The 13,014-nt window shown below is 39.2% G+C and overlaps 1 protein-coding gene across 1 annotated transcript; it reads right to left on the reverse strand.

Moving 5' to 3' along the window:
* Window positions 1-1,907: 1,907 nt before the first annotated feature.
* Window positions 1,908-11,469, reverse strand: LOC121503698 (interferon-induced protein 44-like). Its single transcript, XM_041778224.1, has 8 exons — window positions 10,972-11,469; window positions 10,805-10,845; window positions 7,436-7,469; window positions 7,113-7,311; window positions 6,527-6,676; window positions 2,855-3,026; window positions 2,655-2,755; window positions 1,908-2,558 (listed from the first exon to the last, which is right to left on the reverse strand). The coding sequence occupies exons 4-8, from the start codon at window positions 7,236-7,238 to the stop codon at window positions 2,397-2,399; spliced, it is 711 nt and encodes a 236-aa protein (XP_041634158.1). The 5' UTR covers window positions 7,239-7,311; window positions 7,436-7,469; window positions 10,805-10,845; window positions 10,972-11,469; the 3' UTR covers window positions 1,908-2,396.
* Window positions 11,470-13,014: the final 1,545 nt, after the last annotated feature.

Genomic DNA, 13,014 nt, shown 5'->3' on the forward strand with positions numbered 1-13,014 from the left:
CTCTGAATTTGACCTGAAGTCTTCAGTATCTCTCCCAGCAGCGACACGTTTCATTCCCAGATGCCCCAGTGGCCATGGCGGCCATTTGATCCTTCGCCATCAGACAGGAAGTGGGTGTAACTCTCATATGAAACATTCGATTGACTTCGAATTTCACCTGTATGATGGAGGTCTGCCTCTCTAATAATTTCAACGTTAATTTCATGGTTTCGCTGTAGCGCCCCCTACTGTAAGATGTTGTAAGCAACTCAAAAATAAAAAATTCCAGTCTTTTTTTAATTTTACGTGATCAGCAGTCCTTCCATCATCACTTCTACATGTCAACATCCACCTCTGACAGACTGCCACCTACTGTTGAGGGGCAGTACTACCTCACATACAAAGTGCACTATGCTGATTTATTTAACGTAAGGACGCTCAATCAAGGATCTCCGTGGTCTCTCTGCAGTCACAATGCACGACTTTGCTAACATCCCACTGTTACCACACATGGGCGACCTGAGCTGGGGTGCAAGGGCCCTTCAGTGCTGCTTGCAGCCCTAGTTCTATGTTAAATTCTATCAGCAATAATAATAACGGCATGGCTGAGGTTGACTGTGAGAGGAGTTAACCCCCTACAGCGCACCGATTGGTTCAGAGGAGTCATTTCAGCTGATTGATCAGGAGCATTTATAAGTCGTGTGTCTGAGGTCAGAGGAGACTGTTGTTGAATATTTCAGTGGACTAAAGAGCTGTTAGTTTAGAAACAGCTCCAGCTGTGTGTGTAGCGCTTTTATGCTCACATGCTGCCCGTCTCCCTCGCTATCAGGCTGCGTGAGGCAAAAACAAGAAGCCCTGATACAGACAGATATGAGGAGAGGACAAACATGGAGTTGGTGAGGAGGACAGTTTTGCTCCTCTATCTGCCTAAAAACTCGACACCAGCGAGTGTTGTGATTGGCCAGATGTGTGTCTGTTGGAGCAAAACATTGACAAAATTAACCATGTCTAGAGAAAAATATCTGCTGTAATTTTGTGTTGGTGTGGAAGCTCACACTGACTTGCTGCAGGTTAAAAAATATAAATATGTCACACAAAATATTTGCATGAAAAAATTGCATCTGGATTTTATATTTTGTACACTTTTAAACTTAATGACCCTTAAACATCCCTGAGTCTCCCCCATGACAGGATGGTTTGACCCACACTGGAACATCCCTGTCAGTCACTGAATTCACAATCTCTCCATTCATAAATAGATTCATGATTTATTGTTTGTGGAGAAATGTTGATCTAAAACTAAGTTCACGATTTCAGTTTGAGAAGAGATTTTTATTATGATCACAAAAGGGGCACTAAGCTGTCTTTATTATTATTATTATTATTATTAAAGGTTATATAAAGGTTTGTAGTTCTTTCTAGTTCTATGTTTTTATTTCCAAGTTGTTCCAGACAGACCACTGCAGCTGAGTAATGTTTAACACACTGATGGTTTTAAATGGTTTGATGCCTCTCCAGTCACAGTTTTCACTACATTAGTTTAAATACACACGTTTAGTGATGAGGAGATCTGCCATAAATGTAGTCATGTATTTTTAACATTTGAAATGTTTGAAAAGAAAATCTAATATTTGAAATACGAAAGTGTTTATAAGTGACAAAGTTAGATAATCACTGTTTCATGTATTTTTTCTGCCAAAAAAACTTTTGTGCTGTTTAGGGGCTACTTGACTAAACAAATACTTTACAGGAGGTACATCACTGAAGAAATGTTGAGAACCAGTGGTCTAATGGACTTCTAGTGCTTTAGCGCCCTCTGCTGGTCTGGTTGAGTACAGTCAGGATTTTGAATCCTTCCATGTTAATGACAGAACAAAGACTCTGAACCATAGAGATGGAGGATCAAACTCTTTTATTAGCTGCAGACGGCCTTGTCTTTAAAGCACAAGCTTTTCACCATGGAGGTCAGACTGTTGACAGGCAGAGAACTGTGGGGCCAGACTGACTCTACATACATGATTATGTTCTCTCTTGTAGGGGGGCGCAATGGCCTGTCTGCTCTGAGGATGTTAGTTAGGTTTACTAAAACTACCTAAAATCATTAAAAACCTGTTTGAATGGTTCATACCAAGGTCTTTTGCTTATAGCACTTGGAGTTTAGGCTACTGTGTTTGGCTTTAAACAATTAAAACAACTCAAATTTATGTGTATTTCTGGCAGCAATATGTGCCTTTTTTCTGTGTGGGTCCTGGGGGCTCAGTGGGACAAAGGTTAAGGACCACTGAGTTAGTGAACAGCATGCTTCTCATCACAAAAATAAGCATCATGCAACAGCAACATTACCAAAAAGAATCACTTCTGCAGGTTTGTGTTTAAACACCTTCATCATTGATTGTCTGCCTCAGCAGTTTGAAGGTTTAATGGTCATTCAGGTAGTCTTCTCCATAGTTCACCATCTGTTTGAGGGCGGCGAGGATCGGCACACTGATCTCATTACTGGTGTCAATTTCTGATTCGTAGTTCTTCAGTAGAAAGATGCAGTTAACTGGTAATCCCAGCAAGTAGCTGAATTTTTCCACCTGTAATTTAAAGTCAGAGAATTAGAGCTGATCAGAGCTGAAATAATAGAAATGTAATTCAGAAAGAATGTCAGAATTTCAAATATAAAAACAAACCTGCTCCTTCAGGTACTTGCTCTTGTGTAGGTTGTTAATATCTCTTTTCACCTCAGGACAGGCCTGGTCCACTTTGGTGAGAATGGCCATTTGAGGAATTCCTGCAGTTACAGGCATGTTTTTGATTTTAACATTTGATTTAGAGGAGTTTTAATTCAATAATCTGATGGAACATGAAGTGTGTGACATGCTGCTCTCACCCAGTTCAGTGGCAGCTGCTCTGACTTGTTTAAACTTGTCCAGAATTTTCTCATTGATCAGGGAGACAGAGTCAGCAGGAATGACACAGACCATGACGTGGACTTTGTCATCCAGAGAGGGATTGGAGTTGTAGTAATAATAATCCGTTGACATCTTGGTGAACGGGTTGAACTAGAAAACAAAAATATACACATTCATATGTTCTTTTATCAAATGATTCAAAGAAAAAAGGTTTGAATGGTTGGTTTGAGTTAAAAAAATACTTCAAGTGCAGAAAATAAACAAACCAACAATAAATTGATTCTAAAAAACCCTAAAAAGATACCTTGATATTTTTGAATGTGGGTTGTGTGATGTACTTGACAATAGTAGTGGCATTAACCTTCAGAGAGCTGTGCTGTCCCAAAGGAAGCCACAGCACTACAGACGTGAACAGTTTCTCTGCATAAATTAGCAAGATTTAGGAAAAAATGGGTCAAAAAATGTTGGCTCAGATATATACAGGGTTCCCACAGATCACTGAGAAGATTTCAATATGACATCTGAAATTTAAGGCTTTAAAAGTCTTATTTCTAGCAGTGATCAGACCAAATCATCTTTATTAAAGACCTAGTGTCCTTTTTTGATTAATAATCAATAATCTTGGGTATCTCTATAAATTATTGACAAAAATCCTCCATAATTCAGGGAATTCAGTGTTGGATGCTCAATGTTTTCTGGAAAAGTACCTTTTACAATTTAACTTCTAAAATACTGAAATATCCCTTTAATAATCCCATCTTGTGTGCTACATTGCAGCTGTTATGTAACTCATACCAGTACAGCCATTTCAGGCCTCATCTTTAGCATGTAATATTTTAGAATAAGACATTTATGTGGACTGTTTATTAATGTAATGAGATTTATTTAATAAGTTCACATTTATTTATACAGCTAGTGACAAATATTTGGTTCCAGTGAGCTTCACAGTAACAAAGATGACAGCGCAAGCAATGATGGAGAGTCTGGGCAGAGACCCCTGGTGGACAATGTGAGTAACACATGCAGAGTATCTCTTATTATGGAGAAGGTCCAAAGGCTAGACCACTGAGAACAATTTTTTATTTTGTCAACTAAAACTATGTTTAAAAGTATTTCTCAAAAGCCTTTTTTTCCCATGACAAAAACCAGACGAAGACTAAGAAAAATAGATCTGTGATGACTAAAACTGACAAAAAGTAAGATTAGTTTTCATCAAGATGGCTAAAACTAGACTAAAATGTAATGTAGTTTAATTTAGTTTTCATTCTAACTCCAGGATATTTCTCCACTGTGGGTAAATCTGTCAAAAAACAATGCAGCTGTATCTATTCTGCCTCTCAGCTGTAGAAAGCAGGGACCCCAGGTTTGGCAGAGTGCAGAGAACACACTACCATGATTTGGTACCAGATTTAGACAAGAGAATAAATGCTTGGACTAGGGATGGGAACAATTAATCGATGATCGATTAACTGGTCATTAAGAATTTGGTCGATCAAGGGGGAATTTAGACGATCTGATGTTGGTATTTAATAAAGAGATTAAACACATCTTACTCTGCACTTCACAACAATATCTACTGTCATGACATTGTGAGTTGGTTTTAACAAAAGCAATGAGACATCTTACCCATCAGGGGGGCGATTTAACTTAAGGAGAGAGGGAGAAGGCAAACAGAAGAAGTACGCGAGCAGCGCGATGCATAATCTCAATTTGCCGAAACGCAAAATGAAGAGAACGAAGCGAAGTGGGGTGTGGGACTATTTCAGTTTAGAGAATCATTGAGAAACACACTTATTAGTTACCAGTTTTTGTTATATAGGGAAATGTTACATATATCTGAGATTCCGTTAGCCGGCATTAGTCCGGCAGATAAAAATATACCCAGTCAAAATATCCGGCTGAAAACATCCTACCAGATAAGTAAGTACTGAATGCTTTCAGATTATATTTTGTGTAACCTAGAAGATATGTTGCGAGTATGCGTTAATATAAACTAAAAGTAGCCTGATCTTACTACATTTACTGTCCCGCGGTGCTGGGGTTGTTTATCTCCTCAGACGGCAAGCACATGGCTAATTATGTATGCACGATGACGTAAAACCCAAGCCCTCTCTCTAAGCATGCGCAGTGTGCCCATGACTGTGATGGAAAAGTGTGACCAGAAAATTCTTGGAAAGCAGAATTTTAATCTAAGTGAGGTTTTCCTGTTCAACTAAAGACTTAATGTCATCAGCAGTATGGAGGGATTTGAGTATGTCATCGCTGCGAGTAATGGAGAGGCTGAAACAAAGGAAACTGAATAGTTGAGTGTCGTATACACCGATGCAGCAGCAGAAAGAGAGAGGCCTACACCGAGCAGAATAGTGGACTTTGAAAAACTACCTATGACCTCAGATAAAGTTGGATTGTAGTCAACACAGGATCACATCGTGCAGAACGACAGAGACCGCTGGAGCTAAGAGCGAAGGCTCCGTCTCTCCTCCTCGTACATAGCTGGCTGTTAAGGCTCGGGATGTCCTGGCTAATTAGTAGAAGTAGTCTTGGATAAGCTGTTAATGAGAGGAGGAGTGGACCGGATCTGCTGTGGAGCTTTTGTCTTTTCAGGACTAGTCCAAATAAACTAGGATGGTTGGATTTCCAGCTTTAGCAGAGGTTACAGTTATATCATCATGAGGACTGATATTAGACAACTGAAGGTAAGACTCATTTTTCATTTGAAATCTAGAGTTCTAACGCAGTGTCCAGTTAACAGAGCACCGTTTTATATGTTTGGATGCTTCGTTGTTGTTGTCATTGGAGGATGGTATTTGGCTGTTGTAAGCTGCTAAGTTATGATGGCCAATGAGCTAACAGGCTAACGGTGATTATGTGAAGCGAACTGTTGTTGTTTATGAGTTCAACGTGGGCGTGTGTTGTGTAACTGACTGCGTGTGTTAGGAAAAGCTCACAGCTTTCATTTTGAAACCACTTACACAAAGAAAAATAACAGACAGTCTGTGTGCAGTCATTTCTAGGGTTTTAATCGTGTATGTGTCTACCAGTTTGTAGTAACAGGGTAAAAATTACTCAGGTTCACTGTCGGCTTGGTTTCTACTGTCTCAGTTTTGGGTCAGGTCTGGAAATAAAAATGTGTCCTCTCTCCCATTTAGCGCAGACTTGTATCAATGTACCACAGAATATCAGATTTATGCATTTTTGCAGTAAAGTAATATTAAAGCAAATGTCATAGTTGTTCTAAATGGCCGGAATTCTTGAGGACTGCCGGTCATTTTGTCTGAGGACAAAAAATTGTAGCGGAAACGCTGTTATACATATGCCCATGTATGTATGTTTTCATACATACATAACGATTAATCAGTTAATTGATCGTTAACATTAACGATGCACGAGTTGGCAGGTTTCTACCAAACGCCCATCCCTAGCTTGGACTAAAAGTAAAGATTAAAATGTGAGGATTTTTTATGGACCAAAACTAATCTAAAATGTTTTTGAGTGGTCAACTAAAACGAGAATAAAACTAAAAAGGGTAGAAATGACTAAAATGTAACTAAAACTAAATGACATTTTATTTAAAGGCTAAGACTAAAATTCAAAATTGCTGCCAAAATTAACACTGCTGAGAACCAGTGCTTTAAATAAAAGGTGTGTACCGTGAAACCTTCCTTCACGTGTCCCTTTAGAGCCAGTATGATGTCGTCCACATGAACTCCATTGTTGGCGTTTCGCTCAAGGCCCATGATGTCGTTGAAAACAAAAGGGTAGTAGCTCTTATCGTCCTTTTCAATTTTGTAAGTTTTGTACTGCAAAAAAGAAAGGAGTTATTGGCATCTTAAAAATATAAGATCCATTTAATCTAAACTGACATGTAGAATTTCTTCATTTTATTCTGTAAGGTCATCCACTCCTTCAAATTCAAAGGTTTTTCTAAACTTTCAGGAATCTCCTAGAAATCTGGAGATGGAAGTTTTGGACCGACCTAGCCAGAGGTGAGCCCTGAAACCTGCTGAAAATGTGTGGGCTGATCTAAACAGGACTGATCATGGAAATGTCCTCTGACAGATTTTTAGCACTTTTAAAAGAAAGGAAGAGTGGGTAAATAATGCCATTTTGGATTTATGACACTGCTAAACTCCGATCCAACAAGACTGATTATCAAAAGGTACTCCAGTGAAGTCCAGGGGAGTTCATACTTGTACAACCATTTTTTCTTCTTTTTTTGGGTTTAGTTATTCTTACTTCCTTGGTGTGGCTGCTTCCAGAGATTGCATCTGTTTGAGCTCTCCCGGCAATACGACCTCTTAGAGCGGAGTCAGCAGAGTTCACGAAACTGGACTTTCCGGCACCAACGGGACCATAAAGCATGATCCTGAGATGTTTGACTTCTTCTTTTCGGGGTTTGTAAGATTTGAAAAAGGCTGCAATTTCTTGGGTGTTCCTGTTTTGAGGAGAATTATATACATGAATGAATTCAGTGTTTGAATTCTTAATTTCTCAGTAGGCTCATTGTTTCTACTGATCGTCACAGCCAGCGTCAGCACCCTGACTTTAACTTTACTCACGTGTTCGGTGTCCTCCATGGCCGACTCAGAAGTGCTGAAAAAAAAAAAAAAATCACAGTGAAATACAATTTTTTTAACTTCACAACAAATGCAATTATGTATTTTATTATTTGAGGTTAGGATACCCCTGATCACGATGAGCTGATTGTTATTTATAAATCAAGATCGGGGTGGAGCCAGACATGTGAAATATCCGGGGCTCTCTCCCCTCAGAAGTTTTCTTGCTGTAATATGTTTTCAGGTATTTTTGTGCACTTTTTAAAGCAGGTTTTTTAAAATTATTATTATTTATTTACTCAGCAATATTAAATGATTGCATCAGTTACATAATACTGCTGAGTCAGTAGCTACTTTCACACTGCCTCTCTTTTCCGTGTCTGTTATGCCTTCGTTCCGCAACGCCGTTCTGTATGGAAGCAACCGTTCTGCGGGGGGGCTGTCAATGCCCCACCTCTGATCCGGATCAAGAGGTAGTACCAGAGTGTGCACCGCTGTCTCCATAAACGGTAGATTTAAAAACCAGCGCATATTATTCAAGCCACATTTCATCAGAGAAAAACAACAGGGGAATAAAACAAAGATTAATGTGGATTAACTGGAGAGACTGCGAGGTTAGGGAGCTGATCACACTCTGTACAGGAGAGGAGAGAGCAGACACATCTCTGCTCACAGCAGCGTCTGAAAAGTTGCGTGATGTGTTCAAGTGAGCTCGCTACTCTGAAGTTTCCGACCTCCGACGTAAATACATGCTCTGTGACACCTCCAACTCAGAAACATGGAGGAAAAAAAGATCTAATCGATCAAAATGAATGTTCATGTTATTTTCCATGCATTTCATTTAGAAAATACAAAGTGTTGAACCAAGAAATTCAGAGTTTCGAGTTTCATTGAAAGCAGCAGCTCGGGCAGTGGCTGCCATCTGATTACGGGATGCCAGGGAATGTGTTTAAGCTCGGGCGTGCACGGCTCTGTTACACCTTTGTGTGAATTGCTCATTGCAGAAAAGATGGGCATTCCTTTTCACCTTTATTGCGGGATGTCTGTAAAAATGACTAGTGTCACTCCTCTCTCACTGGCCAATCAGAATCAGGAAAGGGTGGTGCTTATGATAATATCAGAAGAGCAACCAATCTGGTTCTAATTTTAGGGGCCAGGTCTCCACCAAGCGGCAACCTCCAGTCCTAAAAAATGAAGCCAATGCGGAAATGCAAAAAAATTGCTATACCGCGACTGTCCACTTGAGGCTGGCTGCAGGAAAACCGGAAGTTCCGTCTGCACACATGTTAAACAGCCGGTTTTAGCACACAAACTGGTTTACAGCCTGGTTCAAAACACCAAACGTGTCTCATTAGCCAGTGTCTTATTGTGCTCCCACTGTACGGGGGATGAATTTTTTTGCACCACGATCGTTTGGATTATATTTAGGATGAAAGCTGATTGGTGCGTCTTATTTGATTGACAGATAGCTCGGCAGGCAGAGGCTCTGTTTCTGTCAACCGGACTGCTAGCTAGCAGGCTGACAGGAAGTCATGCTTAGTGGGTGGGCCATTAGGCTGATCCAAAGTTCGGCTGAGACCGCGATTTCAGTATGGAAGCATCCATGAATGGGCTTCAAAGTCCGCCTATGGTAAGCAGATGACTGACGTCACATGGGGTTTGTCCAATCCTTTCTGCAGTCTATGGTCTCCACATCCACTGGGTTCCTTTTTGTTGTTTTCTTGGTGAATTTTTCCTTTAAAAAAGGAAATATTAAGCACTTGGAGCTATTTAAAAACTGGATCCCATCATGGAAGGTAAAGGTCAACTTATATAAACCTTTTAGAAACTGAGGATGTGAGCACAGTCAGCTCTAGGAAGCCTCTACTGCTCTGAGACTTACTGTTTATTTATTGGACTACTTGTTAAGTCTGGCCTGTTGGAAAGACCTAATGATACTTCAGACTATTCATGATTGTGTTAATGAGCAAAAATGATCATGAAACAAATGAATCATTACCGTGTGCCATTAGTTGTCCTCACTGTAGGAAACGTGTTAAATTGCTTCTTAAGAGGTTTTTGTTCTGCTCTGTTGAACAGTCAGGATGACTTTATTTATCAGGTTACTCTGCCCCCTGTAGGTGGCCATAGTAATTACAAAGCTAAGTGGACTGACCAACCACTAAACCAGCTGTTATACATGTAAGATCAGTCCCAGAGTTAAAATCTGAACTTTTAAAACCCAAAGTTACAAACAGAGTTATAATGTGAGTTAAAATCTGTCAAAAGCCCAAGTTAAAATTCATAGTTAAAAACATACTGCATTAACGTGCTTAAAAGCAGAAACATTACAGTCACTAAAACAGTAGACTGTCACTTTAAAACAGAGAGGATTCTGTAGTTTGTTTGAAATGTACTTCCCTCACCACGAGGTGCGGCAGACTATCTGGATGTGCAAGTTTGGATACCTGCTTTTAATTTGTCAATGTAGAGAGACACAGTGCCGGAGTGGGACTGATATTCAGCCCTGGAGATTCAAGGCTCAGACCAGCCCACTTTAGGTCACAATGCACCCTTTCTCTTAAGTTGTCAATTGCGGATCAAGTACTTTAATTATTTTAATGTTAAATTAGGCCATTAATTTTTTTTTTAAAAAGCATTCAAGATTACTTTTAGTATTCAGGTAGAGATATTCTGGAAACAGTTTAACTATGTGTATTTGTTCACACTATAGAACATCAGCTAGTCTGGGCCTTGTATGTTACTAGCAATAACAATCACACCGAGCTCTATACTGGGGCCTGGTCCTGCTGCTGATGCAAAAATTAAGTTTAAAACTGCAGGAAATATTTTCTTCAGTCAATGAAAGCACGTTCCCATGATCAAAAAAGAAAAAAAAAAAATTTCATAATTTTGACAGTTTTATTATTATGACCTTCTATGCCAATCAATTTCTAAGTACGTTTCATAATTGTACTAGTCTTCTGTTGTTTTAGAAGTGATCCCTTCATTAAACCTTTTGTCCCCACTCAGTTTTTGGCAAGTTAATTTTCTGTACACATACATATATATACAGTACTCTTTTTTTTTTTTTTTTTTTTTTTACATTAACTGAATCCTTCCTTCCCATTCTTATGGCTTGTTCTTGTTAATGTTAAAGGCTCTTCTCTCCAGTGGCAGACTGGTGGAGGGGCTGCAGCTGCAGAGGTCATGTCTAACTCTTAGTTCTTGTAACACAGCTGCTATTTGCTTAGAGCGTATTTGTGTAGTGTAGGCTACTTATATGTTGTTATATAGGCTATAAAATCAAAATTCATTGATTTGTTCATACACAGACAGTGGCTTGCACAGTTTATGCTGTTATGTGTTAAACACTTGGGTCTGCTCGCTTACCCGTGTCTCCTCCACCTGGCGCTTTAACATTGAGCTGTCAGCTGCCAAAAATAGAAGTAGAAGAAGAAAAACGCAACGTAAGACCTAACATTACTGTAGCTATTGGAGCTAGCTACTAATATGGATCAGCATAGCCTCAGTCAATATGACAGGGATAGCTGGCTCACAGTATTTTCCTCCTGTGCATGTAAAGCCCAACTTGATTGAAGAAGAAACCGGCTGGAGGAGGGTGGTGGAATTTTTTTTTTTTTTTTTTCTGTGACAGAAAAAAATGTTCTCTCTCTACTCCCGGTCTGATTCGGCATAGCTTTCTACGACCTCGACCGCTGACGAGGAAATGTTCAATAATGTAATAGGCAAAGCTAGGCTAACGGTAGCCTCACTCTAAAGCATTCAAACTCAGCAATTGTCCCCGAAAACAGCGATAATCAGGAGATCCTATGCTGTCAGAGCATAACACAGCAGTATGGGGCTGGTAAGTTATGAGTTCGGAGGCTATGAATAGCGTGGCTATTCACGTGTACCAACACGAAGTCTGCAGTGTCAGAGAGCGGTGTTTAAAGCCAACGTATTTGACAGCATAAAGAACATCCACTGTGATCAGTACAACTGAGGAAAACACAGGAGATCCACGGGCAGGTAATAACAGCCTCCACAGGTGTCATGGCCGCCACCATTTTAACGTACAACGTAATTGTAAAAAAAAAAAAAAAAACGCCTCAGATTCCAGTGTTGCGCCATAATCAGGTGCACAAAACCATAATCCATACTGGTCCAGCTAATAATGGCCACTAACGGGGCACCGATCAGAGGAGGCGCCATGGAGAAATGGAGCATTGAAAAGTTGAAAGACTGGGACAGACGTGCAGGAGGAGGTGACGTCACTCATCTCCCCGATGTCCTCTGGGCACGTAGACTACGAACAATTATGACAAAATCACTGCCAGAACACACGTTTCACAGGCATTTCAACAAGCATCCCAGACAGTTGCAGTCAGCTGTTTTACTAGGTTTTTACCTAGTCTTGTTTTCTGTTGTAAGGACCTTCTTTGAGCTTCAGCTGCAGAACTAAGGATTGATACTTTTAGTTTTTTCTACGGAGGCTTAAAGTTGCCATTACTTGAGTTCACAGGGTGACTGTAAAAGTTTAGAGTTACCAACTTAATGGCTTCTTGTGCTTGATAAACTTTAGTGCATTAAGAAAAAACATTATTTTGTCAATAAATGCTTAGTATTCATATTTTCTCTTCGTGAGTTTGATGCTTAAGAACAGTTAAAAGATAGTGTTGAAGGGGTTATCAGAGGTAACACCTATACAGGTAGGCACTGGTTGCTGAAGTTCAGGTGTGTCATTAAAGAACAGGATTTAAAGGTATGTGTTTAACACAGACACTATAAAAATGTATTTCAAGTTTAATGTAAAAAACCCAGAAAAGCAAAGAGAGCACTACATACAAAGAAACATGATCATGATCATGTTAGTGATCAGCCACTCTCACTCGTAGGTGATCAATAAACCTGATCAGGGTGCTGTTTAGGAAGTCTTACGTGAAGGTGGAGGTGGTGTGTGTTTGGGTCGAAAAGGTTTAGCTTCCTCTGCTCCCATATCTGTGAAGTAAGATATTTATGTATTATTATAGATGATTTAACCAAGAGTATACATATATTAACTTCAGTAATTACATTAACAATGATGAATAAAGTTTTACAAATGTGTGCCTTATAGTAATCACTGAGGTCAAAGGTTAATTTTTCCCTCCAGTAAAATTATAAAGCAGCACAAGTATTTAAGAACTGTATTTTGAAATCCTTGAGTAAATGTACAGTAGATAGTGTCTGTCCAGCGCTGATTTACCCTCAAGCCAAATCTTCACATAAACATCTACAGGGAAAAGTTTGTGGTTCATAGATAAACAATATTTATTTTTGAATCAAACAGCAGAGAATTTAAATTACAGTTGTCAGTATCATCCCTTATAAATGTATAAAAATGTTTTTACAGAATACAACTCTATAAAATATTTAAAACAAGAATAGATTGTATCAAAGCATTAACACTATATCTTATTTAAAAATTAAAAGATATAATATAGAAATAAAACAAGGGTCATATCTTTAATACAATACTAAAACTCAGGACAACTAAGTTTATTTGCTTTGATCAAAGATAATGATGGGGAAAAGTAAGTTTTAAACACCTAAAGAGCTAC

Source organism: Cheilinus undulatus, linkage group 21 (assembly GCF_018320785.1).
Source record: "Cheilinus undulatus linkage group 21, ASM1832078v1, whole genome shotgun sequence".
Classification (NCBI taxonomy): Eukaryota; Metazoa; Chordata; class Actinopteri; order Labriformes; family Labridae; genus Cheilinus; species Cheilinus undulatus.

Coding starts and splice junctions, on each gene's coding strand:
- LOC121503698 (XM_041778224.1), bottom strand. CDS start 7,238: ATGCTTTATGGTCCCGTTGGTGCCGGAAAGTCCAGTTTCGTGAACTCT. Junction 2,756..2,854: donor AGCAGCTGCCACTGAACTGG/GTGAGAGCAGCA, acceptor CTGTAACTGCAG/GAATTCCTCAAATGGCCATT. Junction 2,559..2,654: donor GCAAGTACCTGAAGGAGCAG/GTTTGTTTTTAT, acceptor TTTAAATTACAG/GTGGAAAAATTCAGCTACTT.